This window comes from Panicum virgatum, chromosome 5K, assembly GCF_016808335.1.
Source record: "Panicum virgatum strain AP13 chromosome 5K, P.virgatum_v5, whole genome shotgun sequence".
Classification (NCBI taxonomy): Eukaryota; Viridiplantae; Streptophyta; class Magnoliopsida; order Poales; family Poaceae; genus Panicum; species Panicum virgatum.
Window position 1 is genome coordinate 11,143,983 of NC_053140.1, and position 27,954 is coordinate 11,171,936.

General features: G+C 45.2%; 3 protein-coding genes and 2 long non-coding RNA genes across 10 annotated transcripts; 1 reads left to right on the top strand and 4 right to left on the bottom strand.

Annotated features, from left to right (window-relative positions):
• Positions 1 to 63: 63 nt before the first annotated feature.
• LOC120710507 lies at positions 64 to 1,081 on the top strand. Its single transcript, XR_005689913.1, has 2 exons — positions 64 to 260; positions 446 to 1,081. It is a non-coding gene; the product is annotated as an uncharacterized LOC120710507 (long non-coding RNA).
• A 193-nt stretch (positions 1,082 to 1,274) lies between these two features.
• Positions 1,275 to 5,249, bottom strand: LOC120710508. Of its 3 annotated transcripts, none has more exons than XM_039996177.1 (10): positions 5,048 to 5,249; positions 4,423 to 4,874; positions 4,204 to 4,353; positions 3,868 to 4,086; positions 3,558 to 3,783; positions 3,370 to 3,465; positions 2,809 to 3,247; positions 1,915 to 2,688; positions 1,710 to 1,785; positions 1,275 to 1,581 (listed from the first exon to the last, which is right to left on the bottom strand). In XM_039996177.1, the coding sequence occupies exons 3-8, from the start codon at positions 4,255 to 4,257 to the stop codon at positions 2,670 to 2,672; spliced, it is 1,053 nt and encodes a 350-aa protein (XP_039852111.1). In that variant the 5' UTR covers positions 4,258 to 4,353; positions 4,423 to 4,874; positions 5,048 to 5,249; the 3' UTR covers positions 1,275 to 1,581; positions 1,710 to 1,785; positions 1,915 to 2,669. The 3 variants fall into 3 exon arrangements, with proteins under 3 accessions (XP_039852111.1, XP_039852110.1, XP_039852112.1); XM_039996176.1 differs by having other exon boundaries at positions 1,915 to 2,159; positions 2,298 to 2,688; positions 4,423 to 5,249; XM_039996178.1 differs by having other exon boundaries at positions 2,809 to 3,241; positions 4,423 to 5,249.
• A 1,975-nt stretch (positions 5,250 to 7,224) lies between these two features.
• LOC120706282 lies at positions 7,225 to 9,579 on the bottom strand. Its single transcript, XR_005688240.1, has 4 exons — positions 9,387 to 9,579; positions 8,297 to 8,363; positions 8,133 to 8,205; positions 7,225 to 7,299 (listed from the first exon to the last, which is right to left on the bottom strand). It is a non-coding gene; the product is annotated as an uncharacterized LOC120706282 (long non-coding RNA).
• A 5,614-nt stretch (positions 9,580 to 15,193) lies between these two features.
• LOC120706283 lies at positions 15,194 to 17,305 on the bottom strand. 4 transcript variants are annotated; one of them, XM_039990895.1, is made up of 2 exons: positions 17,077 to 17,305; positions 15,194 to 16,091 (listed from the first exon to the last, which is right to left on the bottom strand). In XM_039990895.1, the coding sequence occupies exon 2, from the start codon at positions 16,064 to 16,066 to the stop codon at positions 15,518 to 15,520; it is 549 nt and encodes a 182-aa protein (XP_039846829.1). In that variant the 5' UTR covers positions 16,067 to 16,091; positions 17,077 to 17,305; the 3' UTR covers positions 15,194 to 15,517. The 4 variants fall into 4 exon arrangements, with proteins under 4 accessions (XP_039846829.1, XP_039846828.1, XP_039846826.1 ...); XM_039990894.1 differs by having other exon boundaries at positions 15,194 to 16,106; XM_039990892.1 differs by having other exon boundaries at positions 15,194 to 16,111; positions 17,077 to 17,300.
• Positions 17,306 to 24,704: 7,399 nt separating this feature from the next.
• LOC120706284 (NAC domain-containing protein 2-like) lies at positions 24,705 to 27,045 on the bottom strand. The gene is made up of 3 exons (XM_039990896.1): positions 26,566 to 27,045; positions 26,080 to 26,435; positions 24,705 to 25,543 (listed from the first exon to the last, which is right to left on the bottom strand). Exons 1-3 carry the CDS (start codon positions 26,792 to 26,794, stop codon positions 25,004 to 25,006), a joined length of 1,125 nt encoding a protein of 374 aa, XP_039846830.1. The 5' UTR covers positions 26,795 to 27,045; the 3' UTR covers positions 24,705 to 25,003.
• Between the last annotated feature and the right edge of the window lie 909 nt (positions 27,046 to 27,954).

The window sequence follows — 27,954 nt, forward strand, 5'->3', positions numbered from 1 at the left end:
AAAAACGGCCAACAAAGTAGAAGTGGAGACGCCTCCCACCCCACCCACCCACCCACACACACACAAACACGCACACACACCAAACGGCCATAAGTAGAAGTGGACACCCCCGCACACCCTCCCCCCCCTCCACAGCACCATTCCACGAATGCTGGCAGCACAGTGGAACTATTTTGCACGAGCGACACAGGGGTCAACTCCGCAGTAGGTTTGCTAGAGCTCGCCCAAATCCAGGGAGCCGACGGTAAAAAGAAGAAAAGGTATGTTGTGGAAAGGGGAAAATGTAGGTGAAGCTCTGATCTTTCTGTTCATTGCTGGTCAATCTCTTAACTCTATTCGTAAATCAAATTTGCTTGGCGAGACACAGTGTTCCCCCGCCGGTTGTTGCAGATCTAGATTGCATTTGGAACTGAATATTGTTTCATGTTTCTGCAAAAATTGACAGATTTCAAAAGAGACAGGGGAAGGTGTGGTACGTGGTGTTCCGGGGGAGAAATCCTGGTGTGTACCGTGAATGGCAGGATTGCAATGATCAGGTTTGTGGATTCCCCAACTGTTCTTTTCGCATCTACCCTTCAAGGGACGAAGCAATGGCGGCGTACCTAGCGTACTTCAAGAAGCAAGAAAGTGCAGGGAGTGGGAGCCAGGTCGGCGCATACAACGACGAGATCTACCCGGTGGTGCAAGTTGTTCCCCCTGCAGCAGTACCTTTACAGGCAGGAGAGAATGAGGCTGACAGCCCCCCTGCAGCAGCGGATCCAGACATTGGCCCCGTTCTGGTGATTCTTATTGCTTTGTTCCTGGTGGTGGTTGCATACTTCCTGAACTAGAAGAAGTGTAGCACGAGTGCGTGCAACCTGTATCATTTTGGAAAGTCTGCATGCGGAAGGATTAGCATTGTCTCCAGTACGCATAATCGATGCATGGTAGCATGAACCTCGTGTTCTAGGCCAAGAATTAAGTTGTAGAAGGTTGTGCAAGTGTAGAATTAAGTTGTAAGGTGGTGTAAGTGTAGCGTACAGCTACTGCTTGTAGTGGAGCAACTAAAGTACTTCAAAGAAAATGTTCTGATGCTCCATAATTGTGGATTGCGCGAAAGCAACTGAGTGTTGACTTGCTAAGTTAGTTAAAAAGCCATGTGTTCCGTTCTGGCTTCGATGTACCACTCACACCATAAAGAACCATGCGGATTATTGCGGGGGGTTATAGTGAACGACCCCCACAGATGAACAAACAAATAAAACTAAAACTGGCCCATATATTACCAGTTACAGTTTCCATTGAGCAAAAGGCGCAAACACAGTTAATCATCAACAAACACCATCATGTTACTTACAACACCACCAGTTACAAAATGAATTAGGAGATGAACTGTCTTGACGACCGGATCACAACCCAAACGTCAACTATGGCCCAAAATATGCGCCACAGACAGCTCCACTTGAAGGCGTAACCAAAATATACGGGGCGACCGGTTCACTTAGGGAGGAATTTCAAGACGAGGGCAGGGAGCTTGGCCTCGTTGCCGTCCAACATCAGTATGTCAGCAAACATAGAAAGCCTAATACTTAAGATGTTATCCTGCAAAGAACAAGATATTTAGGTAGACCTGCTTAGCATGTAAATTGTTCGCCCAAAAAAAGTGAGAAAGATGTACAGCTTAACAAATGGTAGACAGCCAAAAAAAAGAGAAAAATGTCGGGCGTAACCTTTGTCACTTGTTCATTCAATTGACCGCCATTGAAATTCCGAGCATAATGTAACATGACAATGCCAGAATCATTCCTACATATTAATGTAACAACCACATTTCTCCATAATGAATTCAATGATTATAGTGGTGCAAAAAGAAAGCAAATAACAAAAATAATAGCAAATAAAAAAATGAATTCAATGAAAATAAGTAGCACTTACGGTTTTGAGACGACAGGTCCGAGACTAGGATAGTTCAGGTACCAGGAATCAAATGGCTTGAGAGACCATCCTTTGAAGAAATGTTCCAAACAACTTGACAGTGAATCATGCAATATTTTAAAGATCTCCATGTGTGCCTGGTGACGGCTTTCAGCATGCGCACGATCAAACACATGGACGGTGCAGCCATGCGAGTCAAACATATAAGCGCACCATATATGATCAACCAGTACAGGGACTATGATCTGACCACATCGGGGAAACAGATGAACATGGGCACAGTACAAGACCCATAATGGGGGCAGAAAACAAAATGTAATCAACCTATTTTGGATATCAGTAACCGATGTAGGGGGGGGGGATAGAAACCGAGTGTGATGTACCATCTAACAGCTTGGAAGGCAGTAGTCGACCTTAGTAAATTGATTTAATACAGACAGGATACGTTCAGGATTGTAACCGGCGAGGCAGTTCATCTGCGAAGCATATACGAAAATTGCAAATAGCTAAAATACTAAAAAGGAAAACAAAGATTTACATCGCCGATTACTATGTAGGGCGGAAAGAAGCAATGATACCGCGAAATCAGATTCGATGAAGTGGCGCCACCGCCCGGGTGGGCCGGGACATTTCACAGAAGCATCTAGCTGACAGAAATGCCAGAACGCAGCATCGATAATGTCCGAATCAGTATCCTTACCTTAGACAAAAGTATTTATAAGTTCTGACCCACTGAGGACCAAATACCGTGGCAACTAATGAACCAACCATTCACTGCTTAAAATTAAAACAAATAAAGTTGGCAATTAACTCATCCATATTCAATAACCTATGTAACTGCAGAAGCATGCAACAAACACAAGTACTAGTGTGGACAAAAAATATAATACAAACCATCTAACAGCCGCTTCAGACAAATCGTTGCAGCAAATTATGAGGTCGTTGACTGCGGTCGGGTCATGTTTAAGATGAAGAAGTTCAGGAGCCCAAGGTACACAAGGTACAGGGGCGTCTGGGGCAACACATTTCTGAAACGGCTGAGTTATCAATTGGCCGTATAGAACCTTACCATTGGGATCAATTCCTTCCTCAGTTACATGAATTATGTCAAGCACAACACATTGTGCTAAGTGTCTACTTGAATCAGCAGGTGATACTTCCGCTAACCCACAGGATGGCCGTGCAGGAGCAACACCTCTTGACACACTTTGCATTGGATATTTGAATGGTTCGATAGCAAAAATTATGTGCTGCGGGGTTACTTCAACCCCAACGGCTATTGAGCCATCAATGCCAAGATCAAATGATGGAGTCTCAACACCAAAATCTGCACCTCAAAAAAAACAACCAGCTTGTTGAGGGCGAATTGCAAAAACTTCACATCATACGTACAGCCAACAAGAACTACAAAACAAATCAAGTACGTATAACCAAAAAAAGAGCAGTGGCAGCTACCTGTAGAACTTTTCAACTTTTTTGCTGGTGTAACCTCCGATGAGCAAACAGATCTCTTGGTGGTCATGTAAGTAGATTTGGTATGCATAGAAACATCTGGGTAGTAAAGAAAACATAAATGAATGCTCCAAGAATAGAAACAAAAAATATAAGGAATTCATATCTTTGAGAACCCACAAGGCTAGTACCATGGCCTCTGTCTGACGGCGTTATGCTTGATGGAGCAATGGGAGTGCTGCAACCTGATACAGCTGGCTTCTTATGTATCAATTGCATCTTAAGTGGACCAACGTTATCCACCAACCAATCAACCAAATGTGCATTACGTCTCGTAATAGATGAGCGCATCTCGGAAATATCCCTCATCATACTTGCGTTGTGATTCTTAATGTAATCTATAAAATATGTCCTTTCCTGTGCGAACCATAATAACATCATGTAACCCATGAAAAAATTGCCAGTGATAATTACAATAAAAAACAAACGAACGCAACATACCATCCCGGGATGACGTCGGTGAATGTATGAATAGAAATCACTTGGACTTTTGAACGGAACATTCTGCGGGCTCAAGGGTAAAGATGAATCAATGTTGCCCTGCTCCGTCTTTCTTACAAATGGTACAGTGACACGGCTAGGAATAGTTGATGAAGAAGGTGTGGTATGCGGGGACGGGAAAGTATGCCTCATGTAGCCAGAAGATTCAGCAGAACGAATCTGCCATTAAACATGTTATGAAAACAGTCAAAAAACGCATACTGAAGAATTAATCTTACTATGATATCTAACTGTACGCAAAATATATGGAAAACAACTCAACAGGACCCAACTTACACCGATGAAACTAGCAAAATCCTGTTCCCCTCTGCTGGCACACATCATTGCCATCAACTTCAACGATTCTTGATCAAAAACTTTCAGTCGAGGGACAACTTTGTGTGGCTTGTTAAGCCTACTGAGATCAACATTATCTAGAAATAGAATCTAAACAAAACAGATATGTTTAGTACATTGCAACATGATTTATTATGAAAGAATGTACAAACTGCTAACCTGTAAGAAGTAATGACACCCGGACAAAGAAGTTGCCCGACCCTTGTTGATTATTTCTGATCAAACTTTCTGAGCAGCCTCGAGCACATGTCCATAAACATAACGACACCAGTTGTACCTTTCGAGCGCTGCATGATTCTTCAAAGCACCCCAGAAATCCAGATGCACTTGATCATGTTTCACACAAGGGGCAAGAAGATGCCCAATGATGAAAACAACAAAGGCAACTTTGAAACCATCGATTTGCTGGCTTGATGATTGATCATCGAGATGCTTCTCAAGAACGTACTCAATCCCCTTAATACTCCTAGGATCTGTACTAGCTAACCCTATGCTGAACCTCAGCAATTCTAATTGTTCCTTAGTCACTGAAGTGGTAGACACATCAATGTCGCCATTAGGAATACCAAGAACTATACCAACATCATCCTCGTGGACATAAATTCGTCTACCTGGGCCAAATATCAGACAACTCTCCTCACTGTCCAGCTTGCTCAGCAACCAAGCAGAAAGTTTCAGATTCAGCTTGCTAATGCAAGGAATTTCAAGAATCCCCCCAAAACCCATATCCCTAACAATCTGCTTCTTGAACTTGCTTAAATTGGAAACAAGAGAGAAAACTGACTTTGGCGAGCACCGGTTGGTGATGCACAAAGCTGAAACTGCTTCATCGTAGCTTGAATTGGGGGAAGATGGTGTGACGGACCCACCTCCGCCATTCCTCCCAGTTGGAGTAGACGACGATGGACCAAAACGGCGGGAGGGATTAGAGGGAAACTGAGGAACCCACTTTTCATCTCGCTCCACCACCATCACCCACCGCTTCAGATGCCCCCCCCCCCAACACAAATCAGAATGCTAGAGTCAGGAGGTACACGAACAGAAAGGTAAGCTTTGAATGCTAAAAAATATTATTAACAATAGACATGTACCTCCTTGTACCGGCCAACCTGTCAAACGTACCAGCATGTACCGTGTGTCGGTCGACATTCCCACCGTCCACAATTTTCACATAAAAAAGGCCAAAAAACAACGACCACACAATCAAACAAGCACACTCCACATTAAAAAAGCACACAAAAAACTAGCACCACATGTTCAAGGAAGATGGACATTAAAAATCTGCACGATGCCCTAACGAGCCTGTCCTTCTGCAGGCCTTTATGTTCCATCACCTGGCACCACCAGGCAACGTGTTGGGAGATACATTAGATAAAAAATTACAAATACAACGGAATACGCTCATATGAGACAACGGATCGCAAATCTCGAAGCAGAACATTCGGCCTGGATAACGAGTACCGCGATAGCCGGGTCCAGAATAGTATTTTCGGTCTCCCTCGTTTGGTTTACTTTCGTTTCGCAGACGCGTTTCTCTCTGTTTTTTTTGAAAGCATCCAGAAGCACTGGGGAGTCATGTAAGATTTTTGAACGCCCACGTTGCCCGAACTCAACGCAGACGAAACTACCAAAGTAGTCTCAAAACACACCATACCGAGACTTAAGCACACCCACACACACACGCACACACGCCATCACACACGCACAGAGTCTCGACACCCAGGTGCGGGGCGGGGGCTCGAACCCCCGCCGGCAGCCTCCCATCCTCGGGAGTTGCCACTGGGCCACTGGCCCGTCCGCCTCTCTGCTTTTTTTGCACGATTCGATTCGATCCGACGGATCCCCTGCCTGTACGTGCACACAGCTGTGGCTCTTGAGTTCGAGTGCCGACCACGAGGTTTCTTTTCGTGAGAGGCTGAGAGCGCGTGTACCCGTGGATTAATTTTGATTCCAAGCTGATTAACCAAAGGCAACACCGGACCGGGAACACTTAACTATACCAAAGATACGAGGTCAGCACAGTAGTATGCGATAAGGGAAGTCAAATCTACATCTACTCTTCCATAGTTCTATAAAAAAAAGAGTCAAATCTATTCCCCAGTTTATAAGATTTCAAAAAGACGGAATTCCTCGCTGATACCTGGCTAAAATCATGTGCTGATTTCAGTCGGATTTCAACTCCTTAGCTAGCAAGACTGTCTGTGCTGTGTTTTCATTTCCATTGGATGATGATGAGTACTTAATTTGCGCACGCTTTGGCGCGCCCTCGTTTTATTTTTCCTATGAGATAAGCAAAGGATAAAAGCATTTGCGTGTAATAAGCGTCCTAATCATCATTAGTATGAACATCTGTGGAGTCAAAACATGCATATGTATACAGCAGCATTTTTTTTATAACTAATCTATGTGGAGTTACATGATCATTGGCAAAGGTAACAGGAGGCCGAACCCATTGCACTACTATATTAAAATGCGAGGTCTGTTACCATAGTCTGGATGTATCTTGATGTAGGAGGTCTCAGCCAGTTGAAAGAGTACATTTTAGGTGTAGTTAATAAGCTAGCTTTCACAGTAACAGCGAATGTATGTATTATTGTTTCATAACCAGTACGGCGTGGGTACGGAAGGAAGCCTGTTGCTGGGATGGAATTGACACTGAGTGCAGTTCATTCAACAGTGCAAATTCCCGTTTTCTTGACCATGGTATAAGCTTCAGTATCACAATAAGGATCGAGCGGTGCAGAAAGGCTTTTTATGTGGAATGCATTGCAATTGTATATGTAACTGAATGTATATGTAACCGTGTTAATGAATTCAGTTTATTGCAAAAAGCTTTTTAATGTGTCCATCTTTCTAAATCCACTTTAACTGAATGAACATTAATGTTGCATGAAAAAAATTTACGGATAACCAGGTTATTGGAGGTTCATAAATAGTTCATTAGATCAATTACACAACATACCTGAAGCGAAAAACTAAAGCTTCCACTAATCACCATTTTTTAGCAAATGCATTATGCAGCCCAAGTCTACTCTCCTGAACAAAACCAATAATCATCATTTCGGATTATAGAAGTGAAATAGTAGATTGGAATAAAACCAAAGGAATGGGAAAAATAAAACAACAATAAGTATCCTTGGATAACATTTTCCCATGCCTTAAGGTACAGGACTCAAAAACCTGAACAAGAGAGCAACCTCATCAGCAGGATAAAGTACCTCGCATTCCTGTAGTGTTTTTTTTTGCAAGTATCCTACATCTTTACAAAGTTCCTGTAGTATTGTTCAAAAATTATGCAAGATCATGTGACCAAAATGACATATTATTGGAACTAATTTGACAAACAAAACTGGTGGGGTAAACCCTCCATGTACCTGGACTCGGCAAACTAAGGTGCAGCAAATAAAATATTATTATACTGCTAGGTGAATGTCGAACTTGCAAATTCAACATAATGCCAACCATAGTGCATGCTAGAGGCACAACCATTATCCTAATTACCTTAGTATAGTTACATACAAACAATTTAGTTGCAGATCCTTAATATTGATTCAAACCATTTAACTACTAGGAAACTTGAGAGTAATATGACCATACCTCAATTTGAATCTAAATGCATAGTAGCTTGTGACAAATGTACAGGAAAGCAAATGCATTACATATATAAATCACACATAGCCCTGGTTGCTGCGAAGTAGATCGCCACAAATAAAAAAGATTGTTCTGAAATTATAAATAGACCATAGCTCGGTTTAGAAGGGTATCTTCTCAAAATAACACATGGCCAGCTACTGTAATGAGCCTGATAACAAAGATAATCTGTGCCAATTTTTTATTTTCAAGAAAAGCCATGGCGGTGAGTGGTTAACCTGATCAATTGGAGGACCAGGACAATGAAGGGTCCAGAATGGCAGCCTGGTAGACTGTAGGCACTTGAACAATCTAGCTAGCCAAGAAATTGTGATTTAGATACACAAAAAAATGCAGGATTGTTAACAATAATTCCATGAGCTATATGTAGTACCATTAATACCTTGGCTCTATGGGAGAGGATTAGTTGCTCCTGCACTGGCCTTGCTTGGTACCAGCAAGAAGCGACCCTGCATTATGAAGACCATGATTGAGTAAATTTCTGATATGACACTTTTATTTTACAGACATAAGGGTCACCAAAAACAGAAGATATAAACATCTATGTTTTTTGAAAATAAGTAAACATACAAAATATATATTTGTAATAGAACATTCAATGTACGAAGATGTTATTTATTTTTGTAATAGAAATCTAAATACACAGGTACAATGACACTAAAGCTAACATCTATGTTTTTTTCTCTGGAAATTTAAATGCAGAATTACATATAGTTACAGAGATAAACATTTTATTGGTAAATGCATATACTGCACTGGAGACAATCTGATTCATTAAGTAGTAGCTTAATATACTATTATCCTACGCTGAACTCAGATAATCTGATTCTCTGCCTTGAAAGTAGTCCAAAATTTTGTTTGTGCCTAAGCAGGTGCAGTATAAACCTACTGTAAATATAAAGACGATGGAAAATATGGGAGGCAATCAAAGTAAAGAGCAGACATTTAACAGCTATTTAGACAGAATCAACATTAACAGTAACTTACTGTAATGGAATTTATTTCATTGACATAGTATCATTAACATTAACATTAACTTTACAACATCAAGGTACATTTATTTATGCTATGTATATGAGCCTACGTTATTAATGGGATTTGATGGCGTGCCTTTGCTTTTCTTTTCTTGAAATAAGTAAATTTAGGATATATATGGTTGTAACAGAACATTCAACCAGCAAAGATATTATTTATTTTTACAATAGGAACCTAAATACAGGAGTACATTCATGTACAATGATGTTAAAGCTACCATTCATGTTTTTCCCTAGAAATTTAAATGGAGAAGTACATATAGCTAGCTAGGAAGATGCTACAGCTAAACATTTTATTGGGCCCTGATAAATTTGATTATAAAGTCCTTGGAGTCTTTAGCGGCTTCTATAACAGAAATCCACATTGAATTTAGATGAGAGCAACTCACTATTTAAACAGAAATCATCTGAAAACTTCGACCATGAAAAATAATGTACCTTAGTTAAGGCATCCTTAATCTTTAGCCACTGAGGTTCTATATAGCTTTAATCAGGCATGTGCTACACATCAATTTCAAACCATCAGAAATCTATTGTAAAGGTTTCAGTGATTCAAAATTATCTGATAGGTAATTTTTAAAATACTAAAAGGGGATACAAAGAAAAGATACACTACAAATAAAAGGAAAATAGTTCACTTCCTTATCAGGGAGCAGCAGGATATCTCAGGCAGACTATGTTTGGTGGAATTAAAAGCAAATTGGAATTTGTATTCGCTGGACAAAACTTGCAGCATGAAACTGAAATCAGTAATATTTCGACATGGAAATAGGTGCTAAGCATTAATCTTGCCCACCCAAGTTGCACTACTACAACAACAACAACAACAACAACAACATAGCCTTTTTTCCTAAGCAAGTTGGGGTATGCTAGAGATGAAATCCGAAAGAAGTAAGTTCAAGGTTCAGGCACATTGATAGCTAGTCTCCAAGCGCTCCTATCCAAAGCTATCTCTTTAGAGATATACCCAAGTTGCACTATGAATAAAAAACTAATCGCAGTATAGCAATATGGGCAATAGTATAAGCAGAAAAATGAAATGGAACTTGATAGAACTGAAGTACCATAACTATAATAATCGACAGAGGTAATAAATGCATAAATATATAACACTTTCATTAGATGATAAACCAATATGTTGGTCAACTAAACCTAGGAAAAAGAAATCGAAAACTGTCAAAAGATAGATATGTAAATCAGGTTACAACTACGAACATAACTAAAACAAAATTTGGACATTTGTATGATATAAGAAAGGTTCACTATGTGTAGAGGTACCTTTTCAGGCAACCAAGAATATTCTGGTCATATCATAGTTGATAGAATTTAAGACCAGATGAAATTAATATTAGTAGTAGAGAACCTGGACCATCAAACTAGCATTAGGAAAAGTTGCATATTAAAACCAAATCACAAGCAATCATATTCTCTACAAAAGCTACAATATTTAAACCAAATCAAAAGTAGTAGTAAAATTCTGAAATGACAATATATATGGTAGAACAAAAACCAGATGGATTTGATCTAAGCAGTAGAGAACTTAGAATATGAAACTTTCATAAACAGGTACCTCACTCGCAGGGAACTATCAACAAGGGATAATTTGGTTTCAGGCATGAGATATACATGCCATCACAAGATGATAAAAAAATATAGCATTATTAGAACCGCCATACCATGTAGAACAAAAGGACAACACAGCTGTTATGAACAGGTTGCAAACAATTAGGTAAACAAACGCAAACTTGTAGCATCTAGATATATCGGTATGTAAAGCAAAATGCTCAGGGAAAACGAAACCTAGCAGACACTACCGGAAATCGATAGTTTGCCGTGTGCCTGCGTTTTTGCCGTGTGCAAATTCACGGGCACACGGCAAATCCACTCTTTACCGTGTGCCAAACGTGGTACACATGGCGCACTATAGACACACGGTAAAAAATTTTTTTGCCGTGTGCTAAGAAATAAAACACACGGCATACACTCACACACGGCAAAAAGGTCTTATTTGCCGTGTGCCTAACCCCAAGCACACGACAAACAGCTGACAACCCGACGGACGTTGGTCAGCCATCATGGTTTGCCGTGTGCCCCTACTAGCACACGGCAAAGGTGGTGCTTTGCCGTGTGCCAAGGAAGTCACACGGCAAAGCATGTCATTTTGTCGTGTGTAATATAGTCGACACACGGCAAACTTTTGCACAAAACTTCATTTCTACCATTCCTAAAATTTTTTTCTACACATACACTATTATAGATGTTCTGTGTCAAGTTTTCGTATTTTACTCTATCCGTTTAGTATATTTAGTCATTTTATTTCGTTAAACAAATTTTTTACCGATAAGGCAAATTTGAACCGTAAGTGTTTCGAATAGTGAAATAAAATAAATTGAAAAATAATATTTATGTTAGTGAGATCATTTTGAGTTTGTTTCAAGGAAATAGTAAGCAATTTTGAATATCTTAGTCAGGAACCGTGAACATGACTGTGTGTTCTAATCATTTTAAAATTCTAGAAAAAGCAAATGAAGTCTGAAAATTATAATTTTTGTCATGATATCTTGATTTCAAACGTGGATGTTGTGGTAAAAATTTGAGAAGGTTTCGCACAAATTGTCACGCAGGCTGCTTACAAACTGAAGAATCTCCGGAGAAGATCAGTAGAGTTGAGAATGAGCCCTTCACATTTCTAGTTGAATTTATACTATAATTTATATTATACATCAATTTTTTTATGTGCACCAGATAACCAGAATTGTTCTATCCCAAATTTGAGTTAATTTTTTGTAACTTTTTGAAATTTTTAAATTTTTTTAAACAAAACCGTATAAAGTAATATATGTTGAAATTGAGCTATATACATTCAATTGACTTCAGATGTAAATAAGTTCCATACCAAAGTTGTAGAGATCGACAAGAATTTAAACTTTGGAGTTATAAAATTTTCTATTTGAAATTGTTTTGTCCTTTAAAATATCATTATAATCTTTCCAATTTCCAATTTTAAATTTTAAAATGTTCAAATTACTTCGGATGTAAATAAGTTATATATGAAAGTTGTAGTGCTCGATGAGATCTAAAATGTTCTAGTTTACAACTTTTTTATTTGAGCTTATTTGACTGTATTAAAATGCATTGGAAGATAGTTAAAGAAACACACATGCCACGTCATCAATCCAAAGCATAGAAATGGAGCGCTCCTATTGGTCCAAAGAATATGAGCCGGATCCCCTCTCTCAAATCAAACTGCCGGCCTCATGTCTCTCTCATTTTTTCTCACCGTCTCTCTCCTTCACTCTTTCGGGTGCGAGCCAGTGGCCAAGGGCCAAGCTGAACAGCGGGTGCGGAGTGAGCAGCCGGGCTGCGCAGCGGCAGCAGTACGCCGGCCGGGGGCTCTGCGGCGCGTCGGACGCGGGGCCAGCGACTGCGTGCAAGCCGGGGTCTGGGCGGCGGCGGTTGGCGCAGCAGTGGCTGCGCGCCGACCGGGAGCCGGGCTGCACGGCGGCGGCATTGCATCGGACGGAAACCAAGCGGCGCGGCGGGCGCGGAGCTTCCGGCGGCGCACAAGCCGGGGTCCGGGCGGCGGCGGCGCGGCGGGCGCGGAGCCGATGGCGACGTGCAGATCGGGGACTGGGCGGCACAACGGTGGCTGCGCGGGCGGCGACGCGACCAGGGTGCGTGCTCCGGCGCCGGCAGCGGCGTGGCGGCCGTGGGCCATGAGGGATTTTTTTATTTTTCTAAAAATAATTTGCCGAGTGTTAGAATAGGCACACGGCGAAAACCCTCTGTTTGCCGTGTGCCGCCCCTAGGGCACACGGCGAAGTGGCCGTCAGCTCCGTTGCCGTGGAGGACGGCGTCAAGTAAGTTTAATTCGCCATGTGTCGAGGAATACACACGGCAACCTTTTTGCCGTGTGCCCGATAAACGGCACACGACAAAAATGGTGTTTGCCGTCAGCCTGCTCGCCGTCGGGGCTTCGCCGTGGGCGGCCGACGGCGAAAATTTCGCCGTGTGCATTTTGGGCTTTTGCCGTGTGTCCTTGGCACACACGGCAAACATCTAGATTCCGGTAGTGAGAGATGGTACACCAGGGAATGAAAATCAAACTCCGTTGCCATAACACCTAACTAAAATTAGCCAATACATATACAGGGAAAATTACTGGACAGGAATTAAAAAGGCACACACACGTAGAAGATAAATCACCGAAGCAAGGATTCGCCAGCTAGAAACATTCGAAAATATTAATACAAGCAATGATACTGAAAAGGGGCAAGACTGGATCTGGTGGAGGATGGAATTACCTAGAACCAATCCATTCGGAGCTGTTAAAAGCTACCTGACTGCAATACGACACCATGGTCCTGGATGCAGAGGTTAAAAAAAATCAGGCGAGCCGGGAGAGAAGAGCATAGGTAGCGGTGAGCCGGTGACGACGGCGGCCGCAGCGAGAGGAAGAAAGGAACGGGTTCGGGGATGGTGAGGATGGTTGCGTGGCAGTCGTCGTCTCCGCAGGAGGACAACGGTGATTTCCTGGAGCATCGCGCCGAGAGGCACCGCTGGTGCGCCCGCCAAAGCGTCGCAGGCCTGGCCTGCGGCGGCGAGCGTCGCCGGCTGGTCCTCGGCCGTGACGGACGGCAGCACGGGTTCCTCCCCCACCAGCCGACGTCGTTGCTGCGGAGCTCGACGGTCACGGCGACGTTGGGACGGCCTCGAGGCGCGAGGATGGGATGGCGAAGGGCGCAGCGACTGCCACGTCGAGCACCACTGCCGCGTCCGCGGAAAAGGTCTCCTTGAATGTGCCACAGCCAAACGACTCCAAGGGGGACGGCGAGGACGGCGAGATAGCGCGGAGGCACGTGGAGGAGGAGGCGGGCTGGCGGGCGGCCGCGACGACCACGTGTCACGGGCCCACGGGGGACGACAGGGACGGATACGGCGAGGTAAGTTTGGCATCCTCCGCTCCGCGTGCTATGGCGGCGGTGGAGGCCGCAAGCCCTTGGGGACGGCTGCATGGAGCCGGCCGGCGAGGGCGAGGGGGTGGAGGACGCGGTGACGGAGGGCAGTGGAGAGGAACTGAGCTGACGAAGAGGGCTGGAGAAAAGGCGAGAAGGTTCCGATGGTACCAAAATTTATGAAAACTTCGGTGGGAGGTGGACACCATTGATCGGAGATCGCACGGTCCAAATCATTTTCGCCGACGTGGACACCTTGGCAGTCCGCAGAGCTGTGCGCAAATGACATATTGAAATTTATTTGTTTTCTCTTTCTCATTTCGGCCCACATTACTTTTTTCTTTTGTCTATCGTAGCTTTGTGGCAGCCCAAGGCCCAAGGCAGCCGAGCCTAAGGCCCGTGGGTGTGGCAGGCGAGCGCGGCCCAACGCGCACGATACCTTGCAACGGATGAACACATATTATTTAATGGTTAGTTTTTCAAAAATATAATTAATAGGTATGTTACTACTAAATAGCTATGTAGCAGTACATTTAATATTACGGAAACCATTCTACATAGAGGTTTGAGGATCCTCTTACACTAAGTTCCTTACTTTCCTCTGTTCGTACTCAGAGTGCCTCATGGGTCACCTCTTCCATCTGTCTTAAAAAACAAATCATTCTAGACATTCTATAATACTACATTAATAAGATAAGAAGGTAAAATAATAAATTTCTCCACGCTAGATCAGCAAAATGCAAGAATGTTTCTAGTAGTACAAGGAACCGAGAACCCGGACCAGGTGCATTGGTGCTACTACGTTCGCGCGTGCTCACCAAGTAATACGTAGATCCTGCGCTAGCTACGTGGGCACCAAATAAATTCGTCTGCGTTCCATCAACATCAATCAGACAATCACCACCTTGATTTGCCAAGTAACTACTCGCCCATTATATAAGCACTCCTAGCAATTCGAGGACCAATTATGTTTCATGAGAAAAGTCCATGATATATACAACATCATAACCATAATTAAGTATGTTGGATTGGACACACCATTTTTTTTTTTGAAAGGAATGTTGGACACACCTAACACTATTATTGAACACCTCATTTATGCCGGTTAGCAGCCAACCACAGGCACCGCTAGGGGTACTGGTGCATCAGTGTGCATAATGTTTTGCTTTCAGATCGAGCTAGGGGCAGAAATGACTCTTCACCTATTTGCTCAAGCCATCCCAAAATTTCCAAAACGACTTATCATTTGGTAAAATTGGGAGTAACCTTCAAAGACAAGGGAGCAAAGTCAAACACAAACTGCACAACCAAACGCATTTCAATCAGCAAACAGAAACGAGCAGTGGCAATCGTGATCACATACATATGTTATTGCCAGCAACAGTAAAGCCAGCGCTCACTCGCATGCGTGTAATAGTTCGCATCACCTAGATTTGCAGAATTAGATCACATGATAAGCCAGCTGAAACCGGACAGATCCTTGCTCAAGTGATAATTATTATGGCCGCATGTGGCATGACCTGTGGATCACACAACAAATTCAAGGGATGAGCTACCTGTAAACAGAACTTGTGATGGCATCGATCATCTGCTGAGATAAGCTGCTGCTGATGATCATGATGAAGGCGGCGGCGGCGGCGGTTTCTTTGTTGCCTCGTCGCACTGCTGCGGTTGCTGACGGCCACCATCCCCATCAGCAGCCTTCTCCTGCAGCTCGTCCTTGAGCCCCTCCTGGTATGTCTCCACGAAATTCTTCATCGCGTCCGTGTACGTCGAGGCGCGGGCCATGTAAATGCGCCTCAGCGCGGGCTTCAGCATCTCCGCGCCGCCCCTCGCTGCCACCGCGAGGTCCTCCAGCACGCTGGGCTCGCTGCTCTTCCCCTTCTTGCCATTGTCAGAGCCAGGCCTGCCATTGAGCAGCTCCTCGTCATCTTCGGCAGCCTTCTTGTAGTCGTTGGGCCTGAGGTCGGGGCCGATGTCCCTGACCCAGGACGCGCCGTACAGCCGGGTGGCCTCCTTGAAGATGCACCAGCGGTCGTGCCACGTGAGCTTGGGCCGCTTCTTGATGTGAGGAGGGTCCGGCAGCGACGACGGGAAGGCGATCTCCTTGAGGTCGTAGCGCACGTAGTCGTACAGCTTCCTGCAGACAACTCTGAACTTCATCTCGATCCTTGCCTACTGCCGCGACCTGTTAAGTTGAATACCGTGCTGGATCAACACGCACGCAAAAGGAAACGAGGAAACACCATCAGCTAGCATACGAGATTCATGATTGTGAACTGATACAAAATGATAAGACCATGCCGCTAAAACGTGGAAAAAAAACTGTAACGGGAAGCAAATACAGGAGCCAAGCCTTCAGAGTTCAGAACTAGAGTATTCTGTTCTCAGTGGCGGAGCTGGCAGAAATCCACGCCTAGTGCCACTAACCAAAGCACTAAAAGCACTTGGCGCTGGTGGAATTATAAGCATAGCGTCAGGAGAATAGAACGATTTCAATGTTCTGGGCCTCATCATTGAGTAATTGTAATCTACAAAATGGGGTATAAACAATCTAATAGGCAAATCTGTTTGATTCAAGCGGGAAAAAAAGGGGATTGCCTCGCCGGATTGGGAATCCAAACTGATCAACTGACCTTGTGCTCCTGCTCGTGTGCTTGCAGCCTTGCAGGCGAACTAGGACTGCAGCCTGCAGGAGCCGCCGCCTGACCATGCCGGCCTCCAGGCACAGAGGTGCCGCCGCCCGCCGGTCCGGTCTAGGGACTAGGGACCCGAGAGATTGAGAGTCTGAGAGACAGAGAGATGGGCACAGGCCGCCGCCGCCGCCAGCTCCAGCCGCTCGCCCGCTCGCTAGTCGCAAGCATTCACCTCAGAGGCATACTATATGATTTTGACTGAGGCAATCCCCCATTATTACCAAAACAACCGCAAGCATTCACCTCGGAGGCATATGCATATCGTCGAACACCTTGCCTACACGACCAAGAAACATCACACGCCCAGCACCGCGAGACCCCCTCAGCATTCATGAACCCTCAGCATTCATGAACCCTCAGCATTCATGATTGATCGGCTACCTCGCTCCCCACAAGTTCCAACAAGAGGAGAACTTCACACGCGGTCCTGAATTAACCAAACAGCGAAACAAAACGTCAATCCGATTCGCCCCTTACCTCCGAGGCAAGTTCGCTCGGACGGTTGAACCTGCCCGCACGGCCGCGTGCGGCGGCGCGTCTACGCCGGCGGCCGGCGATTGCCTGCGTGCGCTCGACCGCTGGCCGCCGGTGCCTCCGTCTCCGCCGGTTTCGCCGCTCCCCCCAATTCGCGTCGGTTCTCGTCGCGACGGTTCGCCGTCGCGGCCGAACCAGCGAGTACGAGCTGCTGCTGCAGTGCTGCTGATGGTCTGAATGATGGATGGGCCAGTTGGACTCTGGGATCGTGGCCCAATAGTGGTTGGCCCGGCAGCCCAATACAGCATGCTCTCTTTTCAAAGCTTTGATGTGCATATGTTTTTTTTAAACGAATTTGATTCGGAGATTTAATATGTCTGATGTTTGGATTTATTACTCTTCGATGTTGGCGATGAACGGAACATGAGGCTTAATATTGCAGCTCTTATGCTATCCATATTGGGCATTTTGGCCATGGATTTATGTCGAGGTCAGCCAGGGGCGGACTGGTCTAGCCTCGTTGCTGTCCAGTTATACTTTTCTTATTGCTGTCCAGTTATACTTTTTTTAGTTACATAGTACAATCCTATCTCTATGAATATCTTCGAAGATTAAATCGGGGCGGCATCATTAAATTTTAGAAAATTCGCTTCCACAGTGAGTCGAACGCAGAGCCTAAGGTAATCCATTCCGATAATACCAGTTTATGGTCAAGATGATCTTTACATGAGTGAGGTTTACAAGAACCAAGTAGGGAAACATCCTCTCTAGTCCAATACAAGCACTCGCACAAATACACTTTTAATATCCACATCGGTTATTTCTATGAATATACCCTAGAGATTAAAATGCAGGGTTATATCCTCAGTGTACCCGGCCTACACCTCCCCACACCGTCGCTGGTCCCTGCAACTCCTCCCATTAGGGATGCAAGTCCCATATTTTCTGGGTTATTAAGTCGACCCAAAACTTGATAAAATGAATTAGAGTGGCATACTACGTAATTAATTTGAGAGAGAAAATAAACTAACATGAGAAATCCCAAAACACCATGCACCTACCATCAATCTTACTCTTTTTCGTCGCGCCATCGTCTCGCCCCCAGTGTTGCATTTTAGCAGCATTTTTCCTAGTCCTTTAAAGTTTAGGATAGCATTAATTAGGTTTATGCTAATGACTCATTACGCACAAGGAATCGGTATATATTCTGATATGTTAAGTCAAAATGGGAATCATTTACGCGTGTCGTGCCGCATCGCGATGGATTACGTGGTCTGACGTACGAGAAATCATCCAAGTGTAAGCCCATCCATAAATAATATGCCGAATAATGCTTGCGCCCTTTGCTGCAGCAAGCACACAACTTGACGATAATTTGTCAACTCGGTGGGGTCACTTGCCCTCAAAAAAAAAAAACTCGGTGGCCACTTGCTGGTTGAATTATTTGGTGACCAAAGATCCAGCAGCTCAAAATTCAAGCTTGTGTCTGGTGTGACATCATTTGCATAGCTTGTGGGACAATGGCCTAGGTCTTGGTCTATATATGGTTCTATGCACACTCCGATGATCCTATAATCCGATAATAAAAAAATATAAATATTGTGTATCTGTCCGTGGGTTTTGCTTAGAGTACAAGGTAGCAGGCCCCAATTAATTCAACTTCATTTTTAATTACTGATTGATTGATCAGTAGTAAGCATCAATGTAATAATATTCCACTTACGCATTTTGCTTCAGCTTGGGAAGCAACAACATACTAGCTACCTGCGTCTGGTCAAACACAGCAGAATATTCTCTTATTGGTTTTGTAGCTTAATCATATTATATTCCGAGGATAAGCTGATGCTTTCACACGTACACGACTACACGTAACGCATGTTCCACAAGCAAAGGGCAAGTGACGAACACTACTAGAAAACAAGTATATTAGGTCCACCCCAAAAATACCGGTATGAAAATAAACCGGTACCTATGCTCGTCTTGCCGGTTCATCTCCATACCGGTATTTTTGGGGTGAATGGAATTTATGAATGAGCCTTAGGTACCGGTTGGTATTATCAACCGGTAACTAAGGCTCTCCATAGGTAGCGGGTGGTAATTTTTATATTAGTACCTATAGACGAGCCTTAGGTACCGGTTGGTGTTACCAACCGGTGGTATCTTAGGAGCCTTAGCTACCGGGTGGTACCACCAACCGGTACCATAGGCTCATCCATTAGTTATTTTAAAAGAAAAATATCTCCTTCTTGATCAGAACAACTGTGTAGCTGAGATGGTAAAGGAGCAACGCGCGAGGCCAGAGGTCGCGAGTTCAAGTCCCAACCAAAAAAAATATTTTGCGTGAATTTTAAAAGCTTAGGCACCGGTTGGTTTACCCGGTACCAAAGGCTCAGCCTTTGGTACCACTTTGGGGGTACCATTTCAAAAAAACCGGTACCAAAGGCTCCTACCAACCGGTGCTTTAAGCCGTTTTTCTAGCAGTGGAAGGACATGCGTGCCTTAATTATTAGCATTACGTTGCAGAAAATTATTGGTGGTGTAAAAAAAGGGGCAAATGCTGCACTATTCCGAGGACAGTATTTTCAGCAACATTTGAAATAGTCGGGTCATTTTCACATGGCTCGCTCACTGTCTTCCAGGTATCTGTAGTTATCGATGACAGATCACCGTGCTGCATAACATTTAAAATCACAAGAACTCAGAGAATATAATAATTTGGGACAACCCGGAATTACAAATTTATATGAGGATGCAAGTACAAAAACAACATAAATATATATTCCTAGCTGGCCAAGGGTAACCATCGCCATTTATACGTAAAAGAGCATGTAGTCTAGCGGTTATAAGAGCCACGGTAGCACCTTATATTCTAGATTCGACTCACCATGAGAGCAAATATTCTATGATTTAATGATGTTATGCTTGCAGTGGTAGGCGATGTTCTTGTCGACAGCGAGGCGTCTGTGGTGACTTCGTTAATTTCGAGGATTTGCCGACTCAGTCTTCGAAGACGCTCAGTGGGTTAGGGTTTGTGTCCATACATTTATAGGAGAGGTGAATGTGCGTACGTTGTGAGCGTCTGAGTTATACTGTATAATAATCTAAAAACCATCAAATGCATGGATGAATCTGTGGAATAGAATGACATGTTCAATTGGCACAATATACTATATGTTATCTTGTCAGAAAGCTCAATTGGCACAATCTTGAGCTTTTCACGCACCAAGTAGTAGTCATTTCAATTCACCCATAAAAAGATTATCTCAATCAATTATTGTTGTATATACTACATCATATCACCACCCATGATATATATACGCTTGTTGAGACTTCTCTATCACAGGCTATCTGCTGAATGCCCATCTCAAACTTTGGAAAAGAACAAGGTCTTCATCATCAGCACCTGGCCATGCATGGCCACTATGGATAGATGTTTATTTTATGAAATATTATAGATAAATCCCCCCACCCCTCTCCAAACCATTATTTTCACTAAAATTATTCCTCTATCCATTTTCTACGTGCAGGGCGTCCTTGGGTCCGTGCGAGCTGTGTGGTCGCACATGGCCCCCCAAATTCGGACCCCCATCAAAATATGAAGTATATATACCTTATGTATAGTAATATAGGAGGCTTCAATTTCATTAATTAATTTGCAGCCCAATCCATAGCAAAATGAGGCCTAAATTATACATTAATTAATTTGCAGCCCAATCCATAGCAAAATGAGGCCTAAATTATACCTAGCAGTCACGTCGTATTCCCGATTGTCGATCGCCCGACTCTCAGTCTTCCGCTCGGCGCCCACGGCGGCGCTCGGCTCGATCACCGACATCAAAGGCAAGATCGACGCCGCTTAATTCCTCTCCTATCACGCACTGACACTCATGCCCCAGCCTCGCGGAGGTGGAGTGGACTCGCGCCCGACGCATGGCCACTCTGAGACGCCCACGGGAGCCTAGACGGCGAGTAAGACTTAAGAGCATCGTGCTATTTTTATTATTTCATCATTTAATTATGTTGATGATTAAAATACATCTATTAATTTTGTTCTTCCCATTGTAAGTCATGTCATTGGCAAATCAGTCTAGAAAATATGATTCCGTCCATCAAATAAGTAAAGAAAGAAAGAATAGTGGAACTAATTGAATCACAGAAAGGGGCAATATAAAGGTTTATAAGTAAATTGCACCCATCATACATCAATTTGTGCGGTTGTATCACTTTAGTCCAACAAATTGTCAAATTGTAAAACACACCAATAGATGTATGAACTTGTCAAAAGTGTGCATCTACGACCGCACGTACACCAAAGAGCGTATTTAGGTCACAAGCTTCGATGTGGAGAAGAGGGAGAGCATGTCGGTGTTTTACCGGCGGGTTCTCCGAGGTATACCCCGAGGAGAGTGGTTGAAGGCAGGGACTCACCGAGATCAGAACGCGCTGGTGCAAGGAACACAAAGATTTAGACAGGTTCGGGCCGCCGGAGCGTAATACCCTACATCATGTGTGGTGGTTTATATTGCCTTAGGTATTGTTCGATGTTTTGGAGGGGTCCCTGTCTGCCCTTATATAATCTGGGGGACAGGTTTACATGGAAAGTCCTAGCCGAGCAACAGCAGAGTTCTACTCCGAATAGGTCGGGTAGTTTTCTTGTACTCCAGCTAGTTATACTGCCGTTCAAGTAGTTACAGTAGAGGTAAGGTGTATTCGTGTGTCATCCCTTACTCTAGAATATTCCGTGCCCGTGAGCAGTCTCGCTGCCCCGGTCCGATAGAGCTAGGGCTGGGCGTTCGGTTCTAACCGAACCGAACGGTTCGGTTCCTCGATTCTTTTGAAAATTCGGTTCCAAGAAAATAGGAACCGATCGGTTCTTTTCAGATATAGGAACCGACAAATTTCGGTTTCGGTTCTTTCGGTTCGGTTCCGGTTCTAACCGAAAGAACCGAGTGCTCACAGAATAAAAAAAATAGATCTCGGGCAGTCGGGCGGAGGGAGCCACCGCGGGCTCACGGCGCCGGCGGCCACGCACGCGTTGGCCGCGCACCTGCTGGGGCCTGGGGTGGCCGCCGCAGCCGCCCACGCGCTGGATCCGCGCGCTCCGGGAAGAGGAGGTTGACGGAGGAGCCGAGGAGGTGCGCCGTTGGGGTCTTGGGAGAGGAGGTGCGAGCGGCTGAGAGCGTCGTCCTCTGCCTCCTCCACCGCAAGACCTGCTGCCGCGAGCTCCTCCGGGGGCGGGCGCTGGGCGTGGGCGGCCGGGGTCGGCGAGCTGCGAGCTCTAACCGGTGGGCGGTGGCGAGCGAAGCCCAGCTCTGAAGGCGGCGGCGAGCGAAGCCCAGCTCTGAGGGCGGCGGCGGGAGCTGGGAGGCAGGGTCGGCGGGGGGCCGGGGGGCGAGGGAGGCCGGGGGCGGGGGTCTACGGCGGCCGGGGGCGAGGGAGGCCGGGGACGAGGGAGGCCGGCGGCCGGCGCTGGTGGTCGGGGGTAGGGGATTTGGCGGCCGGCACTGGGGTTGGGGTAGGGGATGGATGCGGACGTCAGTCGCTGGCTCGGTACGGGGGCCTGCGACCCTAGTTTGCCTTAGTTGGGCCGGTGCTGGGCTTGATGATTTAATGGGCTGGGGTGGATGTGCATTAGTTCGGTTCTTTCGGTTAACCCGGGAACCGAACCGAATTAACCGAGTAAATTCGGTTCCCGAGAAGAAGGAACTGAACAGGAACTGAAATTACTCGGTTTCAGTTCTCGGTTATTTCGGTTCGGTTCTCGGTTAAATTTGCCCAGCCCGAGACAGAGCCCTAATGCAAAATATCTCTTTGCTGACGTTGGTCTCTGCCATGTGATGATGCTCGTGCTACCCAGTTCGATCCGTCGATAGCTTGTTAAACATGAGCATAAATCTGTGGTTTGCTTTTGTGGCCACTCTTGACAGTGTGACATCAAAATTTAATATTCTGAATTCTCAAGGTCTAGAATATTATATGCAAATGCACAATGAGTTGAAAAAAAACATATAAGAATATTGTAGACCGAACAAACACTAGTGACAGTACTAGAGATTCATGCCTGGTCCATAACAATCACACGATAAAAAAATATTGTTTAAAAAAAAGACTCTCGTAATGGTCTGGGTGCCTGCCTTGGCGTGTAACATATCCTGTAGCAGAAATAAATTAGATACTACTGGCATTCACTTTGGCTATTAAAAATGAGTTAGTGCAAGTAAAAAGGTACTAATCTCATTCATCAAATTGAAGACCATGCTCTCCAGATGTTTACTCATTCATCATTTGAAGGCCACCGATCGATTAAAGGGGAACACATATTTGCATTATGGTCCTCCCTCTTCTCCACATTAAAGTTTGTAACATAAATACGTTATGTGGTGTATGTGTGACCGTATATGCACACTTTTGACAAGTTCATGCATCAGCTTGCGCGGTTTACAATTTGTTGGACTAAAGTGATACAACCACACAAGTTAATATATGATGGGTGCAATTTACTCAAAATTTATTATTACTTCTTAGTTGTTACTATTATTTAATTTTACTAGGCCACCAGGGCCTATCTCAATATTTCGCACTGGGCCCCGGGTCTAGCCGGGATAAGGTAGCTATTCTTTTGAATGGTTCTGTGCAAGAATGCATATGGTCCAATATATGGACAGCCGAAAAAAGGGCAAGGGTAATGGATAAGGCCGCGTTTCTTCTTCCAACTTGCGCTGCGATAGCTATTTGTCTCTCGCCATCTAGCTCTACTTGCCTTTTGTTTGGTGCAAAGAACTTGGGGAGGAACCCAAGCTTTCAGGCAACAAAGCAAATAAAAGACAAGACATTGCTCTCCGACTCCACTGGTTTGACACTCCAATAATTCTGGCACTTCCAACGGTCTCTTTCCCCCCAAACCCTCTCGTGATCAATAGTGCAGCTCATGCGATCAATTAGGCATCTGGTCATGCATTCGATTCCACGGTCGAGATTATTTCTGAATATGCAGTGAAAAGAGTCAATATACGTATCTATATTTCACATTGTACAGTACAGTAATCATCATTCACTACAAGAAAAATAGTCATTCATCCCTTGGTCTTTGTACCGGTCATATTTAGGACATGTAGGGGCCATTTAGTACCGGTTCTAAATTTTAACGCTTTCTGAAATCATTTAGTACCGGATCATATCTCCACCTGGTACTAAATGTCACATTTTAGTACCGGTTGGCGGCATTGGCCATTTCATACCGGCCAATAACACTGTCCGGTACTAAAAGGTGACATTTAATACCAGTTGGTATCTTGGCCTGGTACTAAATGGTACTTCACGGGTTATTCAAAAGGAAAGCATCCCTCATGCAATCACATGTGATGGTTAGTTGGGATGGCAAGGAAGCTGGGTGCAAGGTTAAAGGTCATGGGTTCGAATCCTTGTGAGCATGCATATTTACCAGACCCAGTACTAGTGGTCTTTTTTTCTGGCAGTGATTTCTGGTTTGAATTAATCTTAACGAGATTGCATTATCCAAAAATCATTATGCACCTGCTAGCTATAAATAGGTTCATGAGTTCTATATCTCCACTAAAAGAAGATTAAACTGCAAGTAGTACTTCATTCACATATGTGCTGAAAGAGATTTGTATATATCACAGAGTTCTATTATTCAACAAAGTGTGTGTTCTTACATGTTTCAAGCTACCTATCTGCTAGCTGCACACATTAACACTACATCTAAATCAGACCTAGCTATATTCCTAGTGACATGGTCACTCTAATTCTTCCCCCCCCCCCCTAATTCATCTATCTTTACAATACAATACTTTTGTTTATATTATTTCTAATTGATACAGTACATGATAAATCCCTCTGCAACAATACTAATCAAATAATGAATATTGTTTCCTAGCCCTAATTAGCAGTGAGGGAGCACACGCATGCGTCATATTCTGTCCGGCAGAGAAGTCTGGCCCGGTTCAAACACGGAGGAGAAGGCGAGGTTGCTGGCCATGGATGATGCCAGCTGATCGCTCATCACCCTCTTGCTGGACGACGCGTGTAGCAGGTTCAAGTCGCTGTTGGAGTAATCCTCCATGAATCGCCTCTTGTGCGAGCTCTGCTGCTGCGCCGTGGAGCTGCTGCTAGCTGCTGCCTCGCCGTGATTTGCGGCGTAGAACAACCTGCCTGCTGCGTCCATGGTGCCGAGCTGCGCCGCCGTCTCCGGCGCCGGCATGCTCTCGAGCAGCTCGGACACGGGCGAGTAGTTGAAGTCCACGAGGTAGTCCGAGATGGAGGCCGGGCGCGGAAGGCCCCCGGCGGGCGCGTACGCGGCGACGATGTCGCCGACGGAGGCCGACGAGCCGTCGTGCTGCCGGCCGAGGTCGAGGCCGCCGTCCATGGAGGTCTCGTCGTCGTGCGGCGGCGAGCAGTACAGCTGCGGCGTGGTCTTCTTGTAGATCCGGCACAGCACCCAGTCATCCAGCTGCATCCACATCAAGAGTAGAGTAGTAGACAGCTCAGGCATTTTATTTGAGGCACACGTGTGACGTGTCTTGAAGCTCGAAAAGCGACCAGTGTGTGTGATCAGCACGCCAATTATTGGCAGCGTGGTAAAAAGCCACACGGATAGTATATCGCATCTCTGATCGAGAGAGAGAGAGAGAGAGAGAGAGAGAGAGAGAAGCATCTGAAGGGTTAAAGAAAACGCAGTGGTTGATGGACCTCGGGAACTCGCTTAAACTGGCATCCACACACAAGCAACCAGAAGAAAACTTTCAAAAGTAACAAGAAAAAAGAAAGCTTCCTTGGAGGGCTACTGTCCACTCCTCTCAAAACGAAGTAATTACAGACGCCAATCATAAAGCAAGAAAAAAGCATAAATTTTATTTTTTCCCCTAATCTGTATAACTAACAGTAGTTAATTTTGGATTAAACTAGCAAGTGTAAAGTGTAAGAATCTTAGGCTAATTTTGTTTTTTTGGATTGGAATTTCAGGCTAATTGCATGACACGCACGTACCCTCATGGACGAGGAGTTCTTGAACCTCATGGGCCTGTAGGTGTTGGCGGCGGCGAGCGCCTCGGCGAGGCGGTACTCGTGCATGATCCAGCTCGTCTTCAAGCCCTTGGGCGGGCGGCCCTTGTAGAAGACGAGCGCCTTCTTGACGCCGATCATGGCGCGGCTGTCGGACGACGGGTCGGGCGCCGCCGCCGCGCCGGCGCCGGAGGAGGAGGAGGAGAGCGTGATGGGCTTGTCGGTGCCGGTGGCCTTCCAGTAGCCGGATCCGGCGGCGCGGTTGGGGCGCACGCCGTTGGGGTACTTGCGGTCCCTCGGGCTGAAGAAGTACCACTCGGCCTCCCCAAAAATCGCCTTGGCTGCACACAAATATGGTGGATCTATCATCGGATCGCCCATGCATGCTTCTGTGTGTGAGCATGCATCATCCTGTCTAGCTCCATGAACTGATGAACAGATATGATCATGGCCGGTAGATGAATTACTAACCTGGCAGGTCCCATGGGTCGAACTTGTAGATGTCGACCTCGGCGATGATTGGGGCCGGGCACGGCGCGGCGGCGGCGCGCTTGCGGAGGTAGTGGAGGATGAGCTCCTCGTCCGTCGGGTGGAACCGGAACCCCGGCGGGAGCGCCGCGCACGGGCTCGCCATGCCGCCGCCGCGCCCGCCGGACGACGACGGCGCCGGCGCCGGAGCTAGACCAAGATCAATTGTCATCAACAACTGATGATTACTAATCCACTAGCAGCTAGATCGAGCAGTACGGATCGATCTAATTAATTACGCTGCCCCTTGGCATGGGCAGCTCAAGCTATAGGGGAAGGTGGAAATGGCGAGAGACCTGAAATTTTGGGAGCTGGGTCGCGGGGCCTCTTTTATAGAAGCAACAAGCAAGAGGAAGGGGAGGAGGAAGGGCGGTTGCTCAAGGAAGACGAAGCTAGCTAGCTAGCTGCCCAGGGCAAGCCACATCGGATGGGATTTTTTTTGTCTTTTTTTTTCTGTAGCTGCACCACCACCGTACCGGATTTTATATTCCGCCGTTGGATACAGCAGCCGACGGCGGAAATTCGAGCAGGGACGCCGGCGGCCAGCGCCGCCGTGCGCGCGGGACGACAGCGATGACCGATGCATGCATCTGGGCGTGGACGTGTCGACGGACCGGTCGTGTAGTGAAGTACCGCAGCTCGATCGACAGGTAGGCGGCGATAGCGTATCAGCATCTCTATGATGCTACATGCAATGCAACGCGTGCGCGTCCATATCTCAGTGTACGTCCTGTTCACTCGCGCAGCGTCGTCATACTATTGCCACTTCTATACCATATATATATATATATATATATATATATATATATATATATATATATATATATATATATATAGAAACAGGAATTTCCCAAACACATTAGAACCGCAGAGGTTTATTTATACGCACCCACACACTTATCTCTATAAATCACGTCATATACCTTCGCTATTGATGGACACTTCATGTATCTTTGAAAGGATAGTGCTGGTTAAATCCTAGAATGAATTTAGAAAAATACAAGCACCTTTAGGGTTTAGGGTTAAACTCTAAACCCTAAGCACCCGTGTCGACTTAGGGACTCTGAGGTAGGCAACATATTCCATCATAAGGAACCTTATCAGCTTGACTCCACTCAGTTCCAACTCAAATGTTTAGCCCAAGTAGCACTTGATTTTTACCATCCCTTGAATTAATTTCGATTCAAGAAGTGTCAACATCTTCATTATTCCTGCTTGAGCCTTCTTCAGTACTTCACTACCAGATTTAAAATATCTCGTAGATGTTTATTTTCGAAGGGCCGACTCGTAGTGACCTTATTAAGTTTTTTTCCCTTCAAATGCCAAGGATTT